This window comes from Cariama cristata, unplaced genomic scaffold (genome assembly GCF_000690535.1).
Source record: "Cariama cristata isolate BGI_N322 unplaced genomic scaffold, ASM69053v1 scaffold13266, whole genome shotgun sequence".
Lineage (NCBI taxonomy): Eukaryota > Metazoa > Chordata > Aves > Cariamiformes > Cariamidae > Cariama > Cariama cristata.
Genome location: NW_009623964.1, coordinates 1 through 23,522, shown reverse-complemented (window position 1 = coordinate 23,522; position 23,522 = coordinate 1). Strand labels below are relative to the sequence as shown.

At 36.4% G+C, this 23,522-nt stretch overlaps 1 protein-coding gene across 1 annotated transcript in view; it reads right to left on the bottom strand.

Moving 5' to 3' along the window:
• The window catches only part of LOC104163856 (dynein heavy chain 5, axonemal-like), a gene marked incomplete at its 5' end in the record, with an annotated part of 45,472 nt that extends 24,368 nt beyond the window's left edge, over positions 1 to 21,104 (bottom strand). Inside the window, 13 exons of the mRNA XM_009702985.1 lie at positions 356 to 511; positions 1,810 to 2,126; positions 3,531 to 3,666; positions 4,265 to 4,402; positions 5,306 to 5,485; positions 6,931 to 7,134; positions 11,331 to 11,507; positions 11,773 to 11,887; positions 13,458 to 13,689; positions 14,271 to 14,538; positions 15,263 to 15,416; positions 18,186 to 18,316; positions 20,932 to 21,104. Of these exons, the coding sequence (XP_009701287.1) occupies positions 356 to 511; positions 1,810 to 2,126; positions 3,531 to 3,666; positions 4,265 to 4,402; positions 5,306 to 5,485; positions 6,931 to 7,134; positions 11,331 to 11,507; positions 11,773 to 11,887; positions 13,458 to 13,689; positions 14,271 to 14,538; positions 15,263 to 15,416; positions 18,186 to 18,316; positions 20,932 to 21,104 (2,381 nt within the window). The remainder of the gene's footprint in view (positions 1 to 355; positions 512 to 1,809; positions 2,127 to 3,530; positions 3,667 to 4,264; positions 4,403 to 5,305; positions 5,486 to 6,930; positions 7,135 to 11,330; positions 11,508 to 11,772; positions 11,888 to 13,457; positions 13,690 to 14,270; positions 14,539 to 15,262; positions 15,417 to 18,185; positions 18,317 to 20,931) is intronic.
• Positions 21,105 to 23,522: the final 2,418 nt, after the last annotated feature.

The window sequence follows — 23,522 nt, the reverse complement described above, 5'->3', positions numbered from 1 at the left end:
CAGATACTGCATGTAGAAACAAAGGCTACATTTTTCTGTTCAAAAGCTTAAAAATCCAGCTTTAAATTATATGTCTGATACAAAGAATTTGTTGATAATATCTATGGAACACTTTAAATGACTCATTCACAGATTATTTTGATTTTTAATAATTGTCATAAGCAAAGAGATAAGGAACTCTATAGGTAAATATATTAACTATTTACGATCTTAAAGTCTAATTTTTTGTATTAGCATTAATAAAATTTAAATATTATTTTAATCTTTCACAGTCATATAATTATTAGGAGTTCTTTTGTTGAGGCCAGGGGGGGAAGGTTGTTTCCACTTGTTTGTTCATTTGTTTTATTTTTACCTTGTTGGCTGAACCTGTTTTAATGAAGTTTCTTTCCAAAACGTTATCAAGTGCTGGATCAAGCTCTTCTCCAACATCTTCTATCAAAAGAGGTCTTCCCAAAGAAAGGCTGTCTTCTAAGTGATTTCTAAAATACTTGTGATTCAAAGAAGTGATCTAAAAATACAATCATGGGCCTACATATTATGTCCAGTTACTAAGATTTTTGTTTGGTTTAGATTTATAAATTATTTCATTTTATTTAAATTGCTGACAAAACCAATGATCCTACAGTTAAACTAGGATTAAGGCAAAAACTGTGACCACCAGAAAAGTTAGCATCAGCCTACCATATTCTCAGATCTCACTGAAAGCAAAATTCTATTTTTCAACTACAAAAGTAGAATCAAAGCAGAACTGAGCACTTAAAGTTCTGAGTTCCTATGAGTGCAACTAGACCAGAAATTCAGAGGAACCTTTTATCACCCTCAATTTTATCTTGGATAACATCCCCAAGTCAAACTGCAGCAAGATCAGTTTCAAGATTAAGGCTCTTCCCTCCCCCTCCAGCTTGAAAATCAGGGGGTTATGTTGAACAAGTTATTAAATAGTCTTTGCTTCAAAAGTAGTCCTCAGTACAATTGCGATTAATTTTCAACATGTACACAAAGCACATTCAGCTTAGTTTGCTTATAACTCCATAGTTAAAGTCTAATAAGCATTTTTTAACATAACTAGCTAGGCAATCATTAAAGGGTTCTGCACTGAGATACCAATCAGTATGAATGAAAGTAGATTCCTAGTAATACTCTCAGAGTCACTCTATTATCATCCTTCAAACTCCTCTTTATCTTTTTCAAGGATATCTTTCAAAAAAGCTGGTTTATTGGTGTAATCACAATTGTAGCAAGTAAGGATTTTCTTTCTCTCTCATATTTTCCCATTTGCATTGAATTGGTGTATCTTGCCTCAGACTGTATGTTGTTGCAATACTGTCTTACCTGTATATTTGCAAAATATTTAGCACCTGACATCCATGCTAAGGCAACACAAATTATCAATAATTTCTGATTGAAAGATTATAAAAGTATCATGCTGTATCAACTTCATTTTTCAACATTTATATGAACCTGTATTAACCACTTATTTGGGATTTTTTCCTAATGCTTATGGTATTCTGCAAACATGCTTCAGCCCTTATCAGACATTACTCCAGCCTATTTTCCAACAGTTTATGTTTCATTAAAATAAATTAATTAAACAAGACAAGTCACTGGTAGTAATAAGCTTCAAATGTACACTTTCATATCTAGCCAAATCTCAACTCTACCAAAATATATCCAAGATGTCCTTTATATCCAGACTAGGCATTTTACATAAAAGGCATTTGCTAAGTATTATTTGAATCACTGAACTGTAATGCTTTGTGAGCCAAGAGTTTCTAGGGATTATGAAAGTACCAGCATTCCTGTTACCTGAAGTTCATTCCTGCCTTCCTTATTTTTAATCCAAATTTTACCCTGTGCCTGTGGATCAATTAATAAAGGATAACGAGATGCTTTAGTGACAATGATTCCATTCTGTATGGATAAGTCATCATTTGGTAATCCTTGCAGGTTCCATTCACTGATAGTTGGCACATCAGTCAACATTTCTATGAGGTTCAAGTTGTTACTAAAGGGGATTTTCCGGCTTTTCATTTCCTTTTGCCAGTCATTTAATAGCAGGCTGCGGAACTCCTGATTAAAAGGACCAGAATATGATAGAAAAGCTGTAGCCAAGAGTACATCACCTTAAAAAGAAAAAGGAAAAAAAGAAAACAAAACCATTACAACTTTGCAAATTCTATTCATGAATAAGCTGCTTCCTTCTCTATTTGTTACGTGGTTTGGTTGGTAACTGAAGAACACACTTTGATCCATAAAGACGACAAATCAGCCTTTTTCCCAAGGCTCATTACATAGCAAGAGAATGCTACATTTCAGTAGATGCCACATTTGCTTTATCCTTACAATGCAACTGTAAGAATCAAGAGACGGGCATCTGGCAGCCAGCCAAGGTCAACCCAACACGTACACACATAACACTATTCCAAACACCAGATCCTGCACAAGCAGGACATGGCAGAATAAACTTACTCATAAGCTACCAATTCCACCATTTCCTTGCACGATCATGAGAAGAGGTTTAAACAGTATTTTTGGAGGAGAAAAGAACCTTTATTTAGGAGTACTAATTAAGAACAAGTCAATTACAATCATTACTACAGACATCACTATAGAGGTATTAAGTGTGACAATTTTTAATCTTCAGGTCAACTTCAAAATTGCCCCCCTAAATTTTATGACACCATGGCTGGGGTTTTTTTTGTACCTCTGAAGTAAGAATGTAGGATTCAAACTGGAGAAGATACTGTATTTTTATACTGAGTACTAATATTTTTTAGACTTTTTCAAGTTATCTATAAAAAAAAACATGATGAGTGTGTGGGAAAGGTATCATGCATTTTCAGAAGTTAATAATACATATATATATATTATACCAGCAAATAAAATACAACCTATCTACTATAATAGAGCCCATACAACAGTATCTGCTTTTTACAGTATTTCAAGGCAAAAGTCAGAGAAGAAACTTCAGACACAATAAAGGACAAGATAAATTTCATTTACTTGATCTAACTAATAAATTAATTCTTTATTACAAAGTACTTATGAACTTTTAAGAAAGAAAAATTTTATGAACATTAGTAATTGCATTTAAAAATACTGATTTCTACACGTAAAAGTCAGTGCCTGAGTATCAGTCTTCCTCTCCTCCATATGTATCATCAGTTATAGACATTTTATTGGCACTTGCTAACATATCACTCTCTTTGGACTGCTGCCTACAAACATCAGTCAAGTTAAAATAACAGTGTCCCACGTATGCACTGCATGTTATGCACAACAAGTAAAAGCCCATGTGCAGTATATACATTTACTGTATTTTTTAAAAAATATTAACTTTAGTCTCATATTGTATTTTTTACCTAGCAGTGCTTTAGCAAGAGAATTAATAACAATTACCCTCATTTTAGCGACAGGGAGGCTAAGCTACAAAGGAAAAGTATGACATTTCAAGTATTTTCAGTTTCACTACCCATTACAACTCAAGTGACTAACTTCCAAGTTCAAAGGTGTGGACAAAAGCTTACCCACTAGCCTCTTGGTTTGCATGGCAAATTCTTTACTCTGCTCTGTCCACCTCTCTTTTTCACCTGCTAAACCACTTATGAGACTGGAGGCAGTTTGCATTTTATGACGGCAACGCTCAGCATCTTCAAGCAAAGTCTAGAGAAAACGATAAGCCAAGAAATATGGTTTACAGTCATGTATCTGATAGGCCAGGAAAATCTCTACATCTAATTAAACCAGTAGTTAAACAACACCTTAAAAACATATTCTCACTTATATCACTGTGCTGAGAAGGAGGGAAAGTGGGATGGAAAAAATACACCAGGACATATTATCAACATCTATGATAAATGTGATTCAACCTTTTAATATTTCTGCTCTTATCTTTCATGTTGGTATACATGTTAAGTGATATGCAAAATGTCTGGTACCTGTTAACTCTGGGGAATTCTGCCTGGAATTTGAGATACATTATACACAAATAACATACATTAATGAAACTTAATGTTACAGTAGTAGGTGCCAAACAAATAATCCAAACAAAATAGTTTTTGAGGAGGTAGGAGGGAGGGGAGGAGAGGATCAGTGGCAAAGGAAAGAGGTGGGATCCAAAGAGGCAGTATCCAAATAATATCGATCTCTTATCCTCTGTCCATCAACACCCTTTCCAACGAACAATAGCGAAATTGAGAGAATGCATTAAGTTTTCCTTAAAGTAGGGGTGGCAACTCCTTTTCTGTAAAGAGCAGTTCACCTGTTTTTCTCTCATTGCTTTTTCATACTCTGCTTGCATAATATCTAATTCTTCCTGCTTGGCACCCAGTTCTTCTTGAGCCTTCTCCAGATCCAGCATAGCAGTGGTTAGGCGATTCTCCTGGATTGCTAAATTAGCCTATGAAGCATACAAATATAAAAGCGTATTCATACATACAACATCTCAAAGCATTTGCTATAATGTACCTCAAAGTTTTACTGTACTACATTTCAAAATCAAATTGCTCAGTAGAGGTTTCATCATTCATTATAACCTTTAATTTTACAACAAACTAACTTCTTATTGCAGGTAGTTGCAATTAAACAGCCTAACATCAGTTAGAAAAAATAATTAGAAAACCTTGTGGGAATACCAGCCATTCCCTATCTGACACAAAAGTTAGTCTGATCCAGCCTGCAAAAAAGACTGGTGCCACTAGAAGCATATTTGATTTCTCCAACCAATATGTTTTGCCTAATGAAAGATACTACCTCTAACTACAAATCTTGCTTCCCTCTCGGTCATTTCTATTAAAAATACAAGCTATTCTGTGTTAAAATCATGCTTGAACATGTTCTTCCTGACTTACTTTCTTACTTTTTAACAAGTCTTTAGGCCTGTTTTTCTCTAAATAACACTGATGAATAGAGTCTCTGTACAGTCTTCTTATGAACTGAGATCCAGAACATCAAAAGACCCAGATCTCTAGGTTTTTCCTACTTAATTCTTTATAAAGGTAAAGCAATTGTAATAGTGAATTAAACTAGATGATAGCTGCTTCATCCCCATTCAGAAGGTTCCCAGACGCATAAAACTACAGAATCTCTTTCATAATTTTAACAACTTAAAAGCGGTAGTTCATTTGAAATATATTTTACTGTAGAATTACTGTTTTCAAGACAATAAACTCCTACAGAGGCATGCACGAGTTGGAATAAGGTAGCTTGTATTTCCAGCAGATGAAATCCTCAAGCGCACACAGGTGAGGAGGAGAAGGACCAAAGGGTGTTTTGTGTGCCTCCCACTGATTAATAGACTTACCTTTAAAGGTAATACTTCTTTGTTGATGGAAAAAAACACAGCCATAGCTTTGGTCCATGAGCAAAGGCCAGCAACATTCCCACATACTCTCTTAGCTGTCTCAATGTTGTAGTCTACCATTTCAAAATAAGGGCTCAAAAGTTCTACTACCTCTTCATTAATTGTGTCCTTCGGAAATTGCTAACAAAAAAAAGTGCAATATACATAATGTACGTAATTTATGTAAACTATACGTATATGCATTTCAGCACACACAGAACACTATGAAGATCACAAATGTTACTTCCAAACAGCTAATATGAAGTTCTCTCTCTCATGTATCTTTGACAGCTTGCCAAAGTCATTCCACTTTGTTCTATATTCTTACAAAATGGAAAAAAGTTTGCTTTCATTTACGATCTTCACTATCTTACACTATCCATTACTGTTACACAGCTAATTGTTGCTACAAAATATCATTGATACCTTGCTTGAAATTCCATTTTCCTTAAGACTGAATTAGTAACTTAACAATCTTCAAAAAGAAAAGGAAAAGCTTAGCTCTGATTCATAAACACACATTCTACAAGACAGTCCTTTCAAAGGGCAAGTAAGCTATCTTCTCTTTAAATTACCTTATCTCGTTAGTGGAATGTGTTTCAATTTCAAGAATTTATTTTGACCCTCTCTTTTGTCCAAAAAACATCTCTGCCATTTTTTATCCTCAAAAGCTCTCAATTTTTCTCCCTCTAATTTATTTTGATGGTCAAACAGCCTATATAAGTTTGGTCTTCTTTAAGATTTTATTTACAAGGTATAATGAAAGTCCATCACTGATGAACTTGAAAAATAACTGTTCCCTGAAATACAAATAGATCTATTTATGCAAAAGCAATGAAATGTTGAAGCCCTTCAGTAAATTAAAAATCCTTACAAGTAGATGCAACGTGAATACAACATATATGGCATCCATGGCACTACCAACCATACAAAGTTGGTCAAGCCTGCCATCTGTGATTTCCCGTTGGACCAGAGACAGATTAAGTAAACCTCTCAAAATGCAGAAATCAGAGATAATAACATCTAGTGGCGGAGGACAAGGTACAATTTATTTTGAGTAGATTAATTATAATATTATTAGTTTAAATTATGAACATGTATTTATTTACCAGTTACTCTTCCATTTCCCTAGACACATACTATGGAGCTGAAAATCCCAAATTTAGAAAAATTCTGATTTTATACATCCTAATAATTATCTATTCTTTTGCAAGCCACTGCACAAGTTTCAATGCTAAAAATTAATGAAAAGTTAGATACCAGAAAAAAGATGTTTTCTACTAGCTTTAATGAAACAGATAAGTAATGGCTATTCAAACCAAATGCTTAAAGCTTTAAATCATTTGTCACTGAAAGTAATTTCATTGCCATACTTCGAAGAAACTAAAATTGATTTATGACCTGGCTTTGCCAGAAGGATTCAAGTTTATTTCATTGTAACATACTTATTTTTAAGCCCTTAACTTTTCAGATCTATTGTGCGTCTGATTCCCCTTGCACATTTATTCTCCTATGAATACCAGAGAAAACACTGTCCCCTATTTTGTTAAATTAAAAAAGTATCAAAAAGAAGGCTGCACAAGAACCTGTAAATTCTGTAAGAAGTTCCCTGCTGTCATCAGTTTCAAAGATTCTTGCCATGATGGGATGGTACAGCATTTTTCTTGATCAATTTTCACATTATTCACTTTTCGCTGGAAGAGCAGTAACACACAGTCCATGATACGCATAATGAGGTGAGGAGGTCGACCCAGTGTGCGGACAGTGGCAATATCTGCAGGTTTTATTGTCTATGAATTTAAAACAAAGGGTAAAGCAATTACTGTTATTATTTTTTTAATAAGACATAGAGCACAAGCTCACCAACAGTATTAATCCATTGGAGAAGAAAAAATTATTCATATTATTTTTGATTGAAAATAATTTTACCTCTAAAAAGTATGAAGCTAGAAGGACCTTCCAACCAAATTTCCACTACTACCTCCTAGCAACTATTAGGAAACCTCAGCTCAGCCACCTCCACGGCAGTACCTAAAAGCTTAAAACTACCATGCACACTTTTGACAAAACAAAGAACAAAACAGAAACATCTTTAAATTTTACCTATTTTTTAAAAATGCAAAGCTATTGACCAGAAACTGAGTATAGAAAGCAAATACATTCTGTTGATATTTGGCAAATGAAGGGCAATTAAGGAAGTCAGTGAGAAGGCCTGATACACGTATAGATTTGCACTTTCTGATTCATCTTACTTGGAACGTTCCTATTGTAGAAGCAGGTCTGTGAGAAAAATAAATTATAATAATGTATGTAAACCTAGGCCCTGTTAAGTAAAGCCAAATAAGCCCAGGGTACAAATCTAATACTTTAACTCGTAACTCTAGTGTACATCATGAATCAGAAAGGACTATCAGAAAAGTCTACTGAAGATGTCTCCTTCGAGAAGCACTGATTTGAGCAGTAGTGCATACTGCTCCACATACAGAGCAAAAAACCGCTGAACAATGGTAACTGCTGATGGGCAGACCCACTCCTATAACAGACATAACTTAGATCAGAAACTTTGCTTATTCACAGGCAATTTAATCAGCCTGAGTACATGACAGTAACAAACAATAAGCAACAAGTTATTGCAGGTGTTATGACATCTTGCTTCTAGCTTAGCTCAAGCCTCCCTGGGAATTCATAAAGGAAGATTTTAATTACTTGTGTTTATACTTCAAGAAAGGCATTGTAAATTATTGCAGATTATGCTGATCACCTTCCTTCTGCCTACCTGTTGTTTCCCTTCAATATTTTGCTGCTCGTTGAGTTCAGTATGCACCTGATAATTCAGCACGTGTTTTTCCAGATATCTGTCTGGAAACTTTAACTGGTGTTGCTTAGTGACCTTTAGGAACTTCAGCCCAGTCTTTTTTGCTACCAATCAAATTATGGCAAAAGAGCTGCATTTCATTTCTATTTATTTATTTATTTACTTCTAGTTCTGCATTTAATGTGTCATTTTTATGGCAGGGTAAAGTGCAACTGTTACTGAATTTTGGCAATTCTTACTCAAACTTTAAAAAATTAATCTCACTATATGTTTAAAAATGCTTGTAGGCTGTTCTGTACCTACTTGTCTCTTAACGCAGCATTTAGCAGTCCTAAAATATGTAAAAAAATTGAGTGAAATAACCATAGATTTATTTTTTTTTTATCTGGGAAGTGACTTCTATATTTACTAAATATTTTAATAGCCATTTGTCTGCATTGCAAGTAGAATTCTATTATAGGAATCTCTAGCTGGAAATTTGCAAATCCATCATAATTATGAGATTCTTCTTTTTTGAAAGATGCAGCCCTATACAGACCCGTACAGAGATTTTTCTTGCTTAAAGGAATTTCTGAATGAATGAATGCATGCTGAGAATACAGATATGCACACTGATAGGCATGCTTTTATGATAGTTTTCCTTTCCCCTTTAGTCACAAAGCAATTTATTATAGTAAACATAAGAATTTCAAGATTAAGCCCAACTACCATTCCCCACTGTGAAGTTTCACAATAATGCTAAAGTAGCTTTTCCTTAAAATCAGGTTTTTGTTTATTAGAATCCTAAATTTCAAGAAAAGCAGTTTTGGTTTGGTTTGGTAACTTAAGCCAAAACCAGAAGGTAAGCTGTAATAAGATGCAGGACAGGACACAGGACACTGGTGCTTTTTTCATACTTCAGACACCGCCCAGTTAGAATTCTTTGTGTATGCATTTACCATAGAATGGTTTGGTTGGAAGCAACCTTAAAGATCACCTGGTTCCAAACCTTCTGCCATGGGCAGGGACACCTTCCACTAGACTAAGTTGGTCATAGTCCCATCCAACCTGGCCTTGAACACTTCCAGGGATGGGGCAACCACAACTTCTCTGGGCAATCTGTTCCAGTGCCTCACCACCCTCATGGTAAAAAATTTCTTCCTGGTATCTAGTCTAAATCTTCCCTCTTCCAGTTTAAAGCCATTGCCCCTTACCCTGTCACTACATGCCCTTGTAAAAAGTCCCTCCCCAGCTTTCTTGTAGGCCCCTTTAGGTACTGGAAGGCTGCTATAAGATCTCCCGGGAGCAATCTCGTCTCCAGGCTGAACGACCCCAACTCTCTCAGCCTGTCTTCATAGGAGAGGTGCTCCAGCCCTCTGATCATCTTCGTGGCGTTCCTCTGGACTTACTCCAACAGGTTCATGTCCTTCTTCTGTTGGTGGCCCCAGAGCTGAAGGCAGTACTGCAGAGGAGGTCTCACCAGAGTGGAATGGAGGGGGAGAATCACCTCCCTCAACCTGCTGGCCATGCTTCTTTTGATGCAGCCCAGGAGATGGGTGGCTTTCCGGACTGCAAGTGCACATTGCTGGGTCATGTTGAGCTTCTTGTCAACCAACATCCCCAAGTCCTTCTCCTCAGGGCTGCTCTCAATCCATTCTCCACCCAGTCTGTATTTATGCCTGGGATTGCCCCGACTCAGGTGCAGGACCTTACACTTGGCCTTGTTGAACTTCATGAGGTTTGCACAGGCCAACCTCTCAAGTCTGTCAAGGTCCCTCTGGATGGCATCCCTTCCCTCCAGCATGCTGACCACACAACACAGCTTGGTGTCATCGGCAAACCTGCTGAGGGTGCACTCGATTCCCCTGTCCATGTCGCTGACAAAGATGTTATACGGCACCAGTCCCAATACTGATCTCTGAGGAATGCCACTCGTCACCAGTCTCCACTTGGACATGTTGACCACAAGTCTTTGAGTGCGGCCATCCAGCCAATTCCTTATCCACTGAGTGGTCCATCCTTCAAATCCATGTCTCTCCAATTTATAGACAAGGATGTTGTTCTTGTCAGAATGCTTGCTCACATTTGGGTTGTTTGGGTTTTTTTTACCTTTCTCCTTTAGCTAAGTATCAGGATCTTACAATCCAGACCTGCTTTCTTATTCCACTCTTATTAGCTGTCATGTCATAATCCTTCATTTAGATGTTTCCACTCTGCCCTTCAAGAATCATGGCAGTCAGAAATTGTTAAGCACCTCTCCCTCAAAGTGAAGTCACACGTTCAGAAGAACCATCAAAATTTATTTATACTAGATTTTGAAGACTTTTATTTGAAGGAACATCACAATAGCCTTTAACCATCACAACTGTTGGTAGCCTCTCAAGTGGAAAGGAAAAACTTCCAGTAAACCTACATAACAGCCTTTGAGGTTTATCTATCCTTCAGGTTTTTTCTTCATTCTTTTCTATTTTTTGAGATGCCAGCTCCCTGCTAGCCTCAGATCCCACTGCCTCAGATCCCATTACTGCTGCTCATGACAGAAATGCCTTGAGGGACATTCTCTTATACAGTGAGCTGAACAGAGATTTTTAAAAAAAATACTATGGCAAGTTCAACAAAATTAATCTTTTTTCACCACTAATGATATAGGCAGAGTGTTATCACTCTATTAAAAAAGCTTTACAAAAAGATCATGTTGAAAGTCATGAAGTCCCATAGTGAATGAGAGAAATCTGGATATTGCCACAACTCGTAAGAAAAAAGAAATTTTTTTTAAAGAGGGCAGAAAAGACTGTGGATCAGCATTGGTGAAAACTTAAAACAAAAACAGGAGGTTGATATTTCGATGGAATTATAACTGTTTTTACATGGAAAGCACTTCACTCATTGCACACAAGCTGTTTTATAACAGTATCAACATTCAGTTACCGGTCTAATATCAACCTGCAGCACATAATATATCAACTATAGTTTCAAATAAGTTAAAACTTGCCCTTTTCTGAAAAACTGCCTATTTTGGGTTTGGTACTCAGGTACCAAAAAGGAAAACAAAACTGAACCTAAAAAGCCTCAAAATATGTATATTATTTGCATACATTTTCTGTCAACTGATGAGTTATGCTATCTTATATTCATTTTCAAAGAAGCCCGTCTTCTTAGCAGTAAAATGTTATATATGGTTCAAGTACTAACCTGTAAGGCTGCTTCTGCCTCTTCCAAAGCAGGCTTAGCAGCTTCCAACTTCTCTTCAGCAACAGCTTTGTCAACTGAGATACTGTCTACTATAGCTTGAGCTTTGTCTTTCACTTTCTGAACTTCACCCCTCACCTTCTCAGCAGCCTGTGCTTTTACAGTAACTTCTTTCAATACCTAGAATGTGAGAAAAGCCACACGCCAAATATTAAAGAAAACACCTAGGTGGAAGAATGAAATTAATTTTTGTTCTAAAATTTTATCTATTGAATTCCAGAACCAGAAAACTTAAACAAGATGACTTGCATCACTGTTATAAGCTTCCAAGATCCCTTTTTTCCAACATTTAACTTTCTTTTACTTGATTAATCTTTTCAAAATAGAAGAAACAAAAAGAGGGAAAAAAAATCAAACAGCAATACACTTTGAAAGCTGTACATACCATGTCAGCTTTTTCATTGGCAATTTGAAGTTCCTTTTCTTTTACCTCCAACTCTCTGCTTAGAGCAGCCACTGACTCAGAGGCCTCTTTCAACTTTTCCAGTCCAGTATTCATTCTAGAGTTAAAAAACAAAATAAGAAGCATGTAATTCCCTATCTAATTTACACTCTATTTTCCAAATTATTCCATCAATAGAATGAATCACATCAATCAGAATGAACACTAGCAAAAGATGTTTTACACCAAAAATGAAACTTGTACAGGAATTTTCACACAAATGCCTGATGTCTTTAGAATTAAGAAAGTGAACAATAGAGAATTACATGAAGTCTGTGGCTTGAAATTTTACCCAATTCTAAGTCAACCAGTATGCCTTTATCATTGCATAAAAATCCTATATGTTGGTTCCATATACGTCACCATCCCTGTTGAACTCCAACTTGATACTCAAAGGACTGAGTTCTATACAGCAGAAAGCATTTCCTGATCACTAGAATCTTGAGAAATATCTCAAATCGCTATTTCTTGTCTGAAGAGGATATTGAAAAGGTTAATAAAATCAAAATATTGAAATCAAGACCAACCAAAAGAGAGTAAAAGAAAAATAGCACTGAAATAACACTTTTCTCATTCAGCATTAAAATGCCCCTTCAACAGTGCTTTTTGTCTATCAGAAAGTAAGTCCTCACTTGGGACTTTTCAGAGAAGTTTAAGTGGCCTCTATAGAGGCTGCTATTGCAAAGGCTAAGCAGTACTTGGACAGCTAAACAAATACAGGAGAACAGATAAAGAGTAACACCTGCTGAAGAAATTCAGACTATGCAACTAAAGTTAAGTGAAATATATTGACATGCATGAACTAATCTGGTGCATTTGAGGCATCAGAAGGTAGAAAACAGGACCAGATCTCTCTGTTTTACAAGACTTCACCCATAACATAACTACAGATTTCTAACTCAATTTGGCTTGGAAGCCAAAGAATGTTTCTAAGTGAAATAAACTAGTTTGAGTCTTTCTTGAAGGCTTCCAGCTCTTTGCACCAGTCTTTCAAAACTGAGAAGACAGTTTTTAAGGGTGATACCAATTGGTACACTAAATGTAAATTTTACATTCTATTTGAGTATTTCTGACATGAAGATAAATCTGCAAACATTCTTCATTAGTTTAATAAAGTATCTGAAAAGGAGAATTAATATATCAAAACCACTTTAATAATCCACAAGTAAAAATCTCAGCAGCCTAAATTAGGCTCTATGATCACAGAATCAAAACTGCCAAGGGTATTTCTTACATGTTCATATCAGGAAGATACAACTGTTTAGCAAGAAAACAAAAGTTGCTGTTTGGTAAATTAAATGCTATTGTGAATATATTATGAAATTACATGTAGATGTTTTCTTTTAGTCATTACAAATACATGAGCATAATTTATATTCACCTTTTTTCCCATCACCTTACTCTTCATAACTACCCTTTTCCCCTACAAAAATAGTCTTTAACTTACATGTCAAGAGCAACTATATTTGATCAAGTTACATCTTTACACAATTTTAGGAAATTAAAAAAAAAAAAAAAATCATTTTGCTGTGCAAAGAGACAATCCATACACTGAAACAAGGCATATCAGAATACACCTATCTGGGGAAGAAAACTACAGAAAGACAGTCGTAAACTGAGCAGTTTACCTGTTTGCTAACGTCTGCACTTCAGCATGCTTTTCTTTGTATGTGGTTTTATATCCCTGAATAAAGGATAGGTAGGATTTGGGAGTCACATGTGTAGAACGTCTGTATCTTTGAAAGTAATCAGAACACTTCTCTGCCACTCCATCCTGGAATGAGCCCATGCACTGCACAATTTCCCTCTTTGTATCAGCAGTGCAGTCCATATCAAATGAGGACAGGAAATGTTCAGATACTTAGGAAAGAATGAAAAACATAAATGTAAGTAAATACTCAGGAAAAACTCTTAGCTTATAAACAAGGCAATATCAAACATCAGCATGCATTATGTCAGCTTTCACCTAGCTTCTGAAACTCCCATCAGATTCTTAACATTATTCCATGTTTCTCAGTAAAAAGTATAGCCAAGGATCTGGTATTCTTTCACCTCCAAAGTATGCAACTGCTTTTTCTCTCTGAACCCATCTAACTGCTAGCTACCAGGGACTGGGTAATCACAGCCTTCCTCTGTATGCCTGATCACAGGCACGGTCACTAATAATCTCTTTCTTTAGTAGTACGTTGCCTTCTTTACTAATGCGTTTAAGCCATCTTCAAGGGGAATTTTTCTTCAAACTTTGTTCAAAGACTTTCCTCTGTTAGAAATATTTCAACAGTTTAATACAGCAAGCTTTAAAGAAGAAAACATCTATATCAAATTTTAGAACCAAGTTTCTTTCCTCTGCCAGTGTGCTGGCAAAGTTCAAAGCAATTAAAATAACTTCATGGCCACCAATCAGAGAATTAAATATCTGCAAAGCCAAAACCTAGACCTACCTGCCACTAGAGCATCCTTAGGCCACCGGCTGAACCAGTCTATAGTGCATCCAGAAATGAGAGCAGGGAACTTCAGGGCCCTGTTTCGGAATTTTTCACCTATTGGTGAAAAGCAAAGAACCACATGAAGGTTCTGACGGACTCTGGCCATGAAGTAGTCATACAAAACCTCACTGGCTGCAGGTCTACGTGGATGCTCCTTTTTGAAGGTGGGTATGAGGTCACTAATGATCTCATCTACTTCATCACGTACAAATAAGTTTGACACCTTTGAGAAAAAGGAAGATTTTTTCACGCTTTATCAGATGATCCAAAATAGAGTATATAGCATAAGGTTCATTTAAAACATTGCATTTCAGGAAGGTGCATACATTTCAGACACTGAAGTTATTAGGATCCACCCCACTCCTTTAAACTAAAACTTTTACTGAAGTGATTCCATTAAACACACTGAAATCTAACTTGCTGTAAAGGTAAAACCCACTCTCCCATGTGAAAAACAGATAACTCATGTACAATGGCTTTGCTTTCTTCTCTTAATATTCTAATAACTAGTAGAAATTACTCTGAAACACACTCCTGAAATTATTAATAAATACATAAATAAATGCCATCCCATCCATTCTGGACATAAATTTACCATACAAAAACTAATTCCACACTAAGGAGATATTTAATTTAACAGATAATTTTGTTAAACTTCAGTGACTTTCCCCAAGTCTCAATTTTTTTTAAGCTATTCTCAGGTCCACGACAGCTTGTGAACACATTTAAAAGGGTCTGACTTAGACAATTTCTCTGTATGAAATGATGATGCTCATTCTTTATTTTACAATAGCTTTGTCTCACTCTAACCTAGTATAATGGATTGCTTATAATTTGTGAAAGTATGCCTGTTGACATATAAAAGAATATTCAAATAAATTTGGTTATTTTACTTCAGAATTATAACATTTAAAAAGCAGAAAAACAATCATGAGAAGGCATCTTACCTCTCCTGATGATAAAACGTTGTTCAGGTATTCCAAGAAAGACTCATCTTTGATCTCATTGTCCGTAAAAAGAAAACAGATGCCTTTGCCTTGCAGTCCTGCTGTTCTGTACAAGAGTTTCAGATCTTCGACCAAGTTTAAAGTGTTGTACGATCTACAAAAAAGGACAGCTGTACTAATAGTCATTCCTTCTAAAAAGGGCTTCCAGTTAAAAGAAAAAGAACAAGCAACTTTAAGCAAGAAACAATCTCTTGGAATTTAAGGCAAAAGGTGCCGCAATCCATGAATTTTCATTTAGATTAGGAGGAAAGACATAGCTCATTTCAAAGTCTCACATTAAACACCTAATCCATTCTTCCTTTTCTTGCTCTCTTTTTCACCTCCCACATCAATAAAAAGAAAAAATTATAAAAAAAAAAAGCCACAACCCCACACCCCAAACCCACCAAAAAAGCCAAAAACAATGACAAAACCAGCCCCAAACCTGAAGTCTTATCATGCTATTTATTTCTCTTTTGCTAGAAAAAGTGGAAAGACAGACAGGTGTTGTCTCACAGGATTTTGTCATGTGCTGGGTGCAATAAGATACTTTAGACTTTATTGACTAATTAAAAAACTTAAACTACTTGGCCCTTCTGGTGAAAGTCATCACCAATGGTGACACTCACAGTTTTACAAGAAGGAAAGAGAGCAGCAGCAAACTAAGATACTAAAAAACATAAAAACTATTAGACAAGTTGTGATGGGTTGACTTTGGTTTCTGCATAGTTGGTTCTCTCACAGATTCTCACTCTTCTCCTCTGGCTGCTGTTGCACAACAGTTTTTTTTCTCCTTCTTAAATGTTATCACAGAGGCGCTCCCCACCATCGCTGATGGGCTCAGCCTTGGCCACTGGCAGGTTCATCTTGGAGCCAGTTGACACTGGCTCCGTCAGACATGCAGGAAGCTTCCAGAAGCTTCTCACAGAAGCCAGCCCTGAAGGCCCCCATGGTACCAAAACATTGCCACGCAAACCCAATACACAAGGTTACACTGGAATGATCTCTCTGGCTGGATAAAGGAGTGCAATAAAAGCTGAGGTTTCTAGGATGCCCATTGGGAATTAAAACAGAGAAGTGGTTGATGAACTTTATTAAGAGTTTCTTACATAACCATAATGATCTCATGTATGACTTGAAAAATCAGAAATTGTACAATAGTTCCTCATTACTAGGGAGGAGTTCAGGAAATAAATACATTGGTTTTATGACTTTTTTCTTGATGATTAAGAAGATTTTTTTTGCATTTTGGCAAAGATATCATAACAACAAAGATAAGGTTCCCTACATGCGTTTAAGTAAGATACTTCAAAAGCAAAGACACCACTAAAATTAGAAATGGACAGAGAGAAGCCACAAATATTCTATGCCCTTTTGTTTCAACTGCAGAGGGAAATAATGATTAGAAGATTTATTCAGTTAATTACTGAAAATTAGACAAAAATACTGACCTGAAAAAAATACTTCGTTATACACATTGAGTTAGCAATATGACTATCATCTACCTTGGTGAACTAAATGAAATCATTTAAAATCCAACAATTATTATCTTTAAGAAACCACAGAACAGGAAATTTTGGATTAACAAAGGGCAAACAATTCTATCCAAGAAGGATTCAAAATTTTTCCCACAGGTATTTTGGCACAAATTATTATATGTGTTTTAGATAAACCCTTAAGGTTAGAAAAGCACAGTTTGATTTTATCAATCAGATAACACTTCTACACTTGCTTGTTGACCCACATGGAGAACTCCAAGCCGTTTGTAAGGCAGGATTGTGTTTGATCAGAATTTTTGATGAGTCTTTCCTAAAATCATGTTTATTCAAATCTTCACTCAGTTTATTCTTCGTGATAGTTTCTTTAATTCATCTGGTGCACACATTGAGTATACAAGCCTTCAGGTGGAAGAGTTCCCCAGATTTTTCTGGACTTTTTTTTTCATGGGCTTTATATAGGCCTTCTTATGAACCTCAGGTGCCAAAACAACTTTAAGTGGGAAGCTCCACAACACTTTCTTAATTCAACATTTCACCCTCTAGTGGCCTTATAATTCTTCCTGAATGATATCCAGCAATTTGTTACTGCTTGTTTTGTCAACTGTATTGTAATCTCTCCTGAACTCATTTCTATTTCAGACAGACGCTCACCACGAGGCATTCCCACATGTTAATCTACAATTTCTTCTGCAGCCAACACAGCTGCAAAAGAATTAAAATTGTTTAGCCTCTCTACAATGACATTTTATTTGAGTGCCGAAAATATTTCCTGATAATTAACTTGTCCTATAGACACTTTGGGAGGCACTCATTCTAAAATACTCAGAGAAGGATTTATAACTTAGTTTTTATATCTTTTGTGAGTTACTCCAAATGAAACTACAGGGGGTTGAACAATATGAAATAAGGCAAGATATACTTGGAAAAGAAAGTCAAAACACTGACATATACATAAGATCTACCAAATTAATGGGCAGGGATGAGGATTCCACCTTCTCACACAGGCGTTATTTCAAATATTACAAGATAAACTTCTAAAGACACTATGGAGAGATAACACCTACAAATACTTTCAGTACAGTTTATTGTACTACATAAAGACAGAGAGCAACGATAACTTGACACTGCCAATATTCCTTCTCATTCTGTGAAACACACAAAACGTTTTACTGCTCCAAAGATGGTAAAAACTCAGATTTATTGTAGAAAATCAATGAAATTCAGTAAGTCTCAAAGAATTTTCATGTCTTTCTACTCTACACAACAGTACTCAGCCTATGGTAAGCTTGTTCTTTCTCCCACTGCAGAGACTGGGAGCCTGTTTTATTTACAGGAAGAGTTCAAACACAAAGTACTTATTTACTTAAATTTTAATTGATGCTCACCTTGTTAGCATTATCTGGAACGTATCATAGCCAGCTATGAAAGATGCCAGTCTTGTCAAGCTCTGCTTTCCTGAGCCACCAACTCCAACTAAAAGAGCATTTCCACGAGGAGTGCGAATCACCCGAGAAATCTGTGTAAGACCACAATCATTTATTGCTACAATGTGTAAAAGTTACACACCCAAAAATCCTATGCAACTGCAGTAATAAAGGTATATTAGAAATGCAGAACAAATGAAAAATATTAGGTTTAATTAAAGGTTTCTATATTACTATTAATATATTCTACAGATATTTGCACTTTGCATATTTTATGTAAGCCTTCCAATAGTATAGCAACCACTTGATTCCATCACTGTGAACTTTCAATTATCAGTAGAATTTCACCTCACACTTCCACAAAGCACAAGTAAATCTCGACTGTGATTTGTCAGTGATGTGCTGTCATAGCATGACAGATTATTAAAATTGGGCAGGAAATAATAATTGCCCCAGTACCATAACCTCTGGACAACTTTAGTAAGACTCATCTCTCCAGGTTCCTTCATTGTGACCACAGAGACAAGTTGTCCCAGGCATGTTAAATTCAGGAAAAACACTCTCCAGTATTCTCTGCAGCAGGTAATAATACTGCCTTTATAATCAAACTTCTTAAGCTTCTAGTTTACTTAATTATAAAAATGCACAATATTAGTATGAATATTTGATCACAGTGGAACATCTCCCAGGTAGATAACCCTTTCTTTCCCATTTCTTATTTATCCTTTAAAACAAAAGGCAGTAGTTACCTACCACTCCACATTTCCCTTCAATTCAGGGTAGTGCAAAGTAAACAAACAGACCCTTTGCAATTCAGCATTAACTGTGAACTGCATGCAGCACCTGTCCCACTGTCCACAGCTAAAAAACAGTGCCAAGAAATCTGGAAACAGGTAGAAGATGTTACCTGATGTTGAGAAAATATGCCTTTAAGCACAGGAGACAAACTTGTTCCCCCATCAGTTGCATGTGGACAGATACTCATAGTACACAGAAGAGCCTACATTAATTTCCAGAATAGCATGGAGCCACTTGCCTCTCAAAGGCAAGGTAACACCAACCAGCTGGTTAGCAGATGGTCTCCTCTGCACAAGCAATGACACAGAGTATCGGCTCCTGTTCTCTTTATTCATCCCTCTGATACCCCTAGAATTCCATCACGCCAATAAGCAGCCTGGGATACCTGTTTACTTGCCTTTCCACTAACATACTTTTTCAAGCTATTAAAAATAATCATGTCAACTTCCCGTGGCTTTAAACCCATACATTTTACACATTGAGTGTAACGTACTTGTTATTTTTCATAGGTTAATGTTTTATAAGAAAGATAAAATGAAGTATGAAAGTTTACTCTAAGCATACTTAGTATTTAACCAGAGAAAGAAAAATAGTTTTGCACACCGCCATTAGAATATTGCTGATCACTTCAATTATGGCTACTAGATCTTTTCCAGGCAGAGGCACACAAGCTGTAAATTGGAAGTTTTGTTCTCTAAGATATTGCTCATTCAAGTCATACTACGTCAGCTCAGATTAGGCATTATCCTAACTGTGCTCACCTAGCTTTCTCTTAGAAGCTGTCTCAAGCATAGCTAATGCATAAAGCTCAGACCTGCACAGCTGTAAATGCTACTTTCAAGAATACGGGATCCAAAAAGCACTATATATTCATTTTATCCAAGTGAAAGTTAAGATAACATTTCAGCTGTTTACCATCTAGCTACCCAAAGAAGAGATTCCTGACTACAGGTGGCTCTTCAGTGAGAAAGAAAAGAAAAAAAAAAAAAAAAGATTCTTCTTACATCCTTATATGAGAGCTATATAGGTTTTTTTTTTTTTTACTAGGAATAAATCAGAAACTTGTTAGTGACTGTGATGATGATTTAACAATTTTCATAAAGAAATCCATAGCAGAACATCATCCATTTTGCAGGGAAGACCTTAAAAGAAAGGGAATAATTTTGTGAAATGGCAAGAATCCACCTCAAAATTTTGAAAACTGCAGATGCAGTCTGTTTGTCAACTATAATTAATTTTCTTTTTTTTTAATATTTATCACATTATCTGTTAGGATGGTACAATCCAATATGCAGTTTATGATAAGAAATACAGATAACCTCACCATGCAACTGAGAAACAATAGGGGGGTTAGTTTAAAAAAAAAAAAGAAAAAAGAAAAAAAGCCTGTCCTTTCTAGGAAGCCTACTCTGTGTGGACCATTTTATCAAGCTATGCTGTGCTAAAAATTATGGTCAGCTCTAATCCATATTCAAAGGAATTTTGAAAGAAGTGAGCATACTGTGGATCTACAAGGGAAGTTCAGACTACATTTATTCCTACTCTGCTGTGCCTACTCCTTCATAAGCAACCAATTATGTCCTAACCTGAATTTAATTTGACTCATTCCAAAGAGAGGAAAAGCCCTCAGAAGAATTAACAAGAAAAAATGTTCAAATAGAGTTAGAATAGTTAGAACCATGATCCCATCAGACATAAAAGATAGATATAAAAGAATAGTTCCATCCCATGCATTTTCAGAAAAGTTGAGTTTCAATACCTAGTCACAGAGTGACAGACAAAATATTTGCTAGCAATAAATCACTTGCTTCAATTTTAGAAGTAATTTACCTTGGTTTGTGCATACCTCTGCTCTAGCACTGAAGGCAAGTGAACAACAACAACAAATGGCAATCCAGTAAGACTGTACCTTGACTAAATGAATCATAGCATCCTCAAAGAAAACCATGTCCATTCCAGTACCACGGATATTCTCATTATATGTTTGTAAAAACATATTTAAACAATTCCGCAGCTGATGAAAGGAGTAAACTGGCTCATATATTTTGGGAGTATCTAAATTAACTTCCTCTGATTTTTCACCTAGAACAAAAAGCAAGTAACAAAACCGTAGCAGTTTAAATGTTTGATCAAGGCTCAATGTGGGGATGAGTAAGTGAAGGTAATTAGAAGTCTCTTTAACCATTCAAAACTAGGTTTATTATACATAGTATTACATATTAGATGTACACGAGTGCTGCCTACACCCTGCCTACAAGAAATTGTAAGTTCATCTGCTTAATTCTCAAAGACAAAATCAGCAAAAATTAGGGAGATTTCTTTCTTTACATCTCAAACTTGAATGATGAAAAACTAAAATTAACTTAGATGCTAGAAGCAAAAGTAGCACCAGAGAATGAAAGTAAATAAATATTGCAGTTAAAAATGGCAATCTATTTTATAAAAGAAAAACACTCTAAGTTGATTAAATCATTGCACTAGTAAAAAATTACTACTAAAATGAATAATTACCACAACAACAAAAAAAAGGTATATTCACTGTGAAAAGGCATACATTTTTTTCATCAAGTGATCTGAAAGCCACAAGGAATTGTCAGCTCTTCCCCACCCAAAGGAAAGTAGGAAATAGTGCAGCTGTCTCATCTTTCCATTCATAAGCATTAACCAAGGTGACATGCCTTCATTAGTAAGAATTGTTACTCACAGCAAATAAAATCACATAAAGGTTGAGGTTGGCAGGGACCTCTGGAGGTCATCTGGTCCAACTGCCCTGCTCAAGCAGGGCCACCTAGAGCTGGTTCCCCAAGACCATCTCCATACCGGTTTTGAATATCTCCAAGGAGAGAGACTCCACAACTGCTCTGGACAACCTGCGCTCAGTCACCCTCACAGTAGAAAAGCGTTTCCTGATGTTCAGAGGGAACCTCATGCATTTGAGTTTGCGTCCATCGCCTCTGATCCTGTCACTGGGCACCACTGAAAAGAGCCTGGTTTCATTTTCTTTGTACCCTCCCTCCAAGTATTTATACATTTTGAGGAGATCTCCCTGAACCTTCTGCTCTCCAGGCTGAACAGTCCCAGCTCTCTCAGGTTTTTCTCATAGAAGAGTCCTTTAGTCATCTTTGTGGCCCTCTGTTGAACTGTCTCTAGTATGTCCACATCTTTCTTGTGCTGGGAAGCCCAGACCTAGACACAGCACTCCAGATGAGGCCTCAGCAGTGCTGAATAAAGAGGAAGGATCACCTCCCTTGACCTGCTGGCAACATTCCTTCTAATGCAGCCCAGGATGCCACTAGCCTTTTTTTCCTGCAAGGGCACATTGCTGGCTTATGTTCAACTTGCTGCCCACCAGCACCCCCAGGTCCTTTTCTGCAAACCCACTTTCCAGATGGGTGGCTGCAGGTATACACTGGTGCATGGGATTTTTCCTCCCCAGGTGCAGGACTTTGCATTTGCCTCTGTTCAACCACATGAGGTTCTTGTCAAGGTCCCTCTGGATGGCAGCACAACCTTCTGGAATACCAGCCCCTCCTCCCAGTTTTGTGTCATCTGGGAACTTGCTCAGAGTACACTCTGTCCCATCATCTAGATCACTAATGAAGATGTTGAAGACAACTGGACCCACATTGACCCCTGGGGTACACCACTAGTTACTGGCCTCCAAATAGACTTTGTGCCATTGTTCACCATGCATTGTTCAGCCCCCAGAGGGGCTTGGCCATTTAGCCAATTTTCAACCTATCTCACTGCTCATCCAGCCCATACTTCATCAGCAAATAACTGACAAACTTCATTGGAAGAGTGCCAGCAAGCAGACACCATGGGTTTTTTTGGTTGGTTGGTTTGGTTTTCCTCAAAAAATAATAGCAGATACAGTACATTTTTGTTCTTATTTACATACAGCTAGCTCCATTAGTTTCAAGATTTCATGATCCATATGCTGCAGGATGTATTCTTCCAGTTACCATAAGTCAGTCATTACTAACAATCAGTTTTGCTAATCCTCCTCTTACTTACTGAAAAAATATATTATTCACATTATTATCTCTAACTGGTGGAATTAAAATCAATGAAATAATTAATTCCAGTAAAATAAGGATTTCACTAATGCTTAGTAAAGCACTGGAAGTCAGGGGAAAGGGAAGCAAGGGTGGCAAACTGCATTGTATTTAGATTAGTATCTGTAATATATTTATCATTTTATTTTTTTCTCCATTTCCTTCTTGCATATTTTGCTTTTTTAAATCAGCAGTGGTCCAATAATCATGCAGCTTCCAAGGGGAAAAAAAAAAACAACAACAAACCCACCAAACAAAAAAGCCTGCCTTTACCACAGAACCAAACCTCTCAAAATAAAGTGATGATTAATTCTCATTCATCTGTCCTTTATATTGCATTCTGTGCATGCCTGAAGTCATCTTAATTTCAGAATTCTTTAACTCTGTATTGTTTCTGCATTTATGAGTACATTAGGATACTGAAGGAGCTGGCAGATGTGCT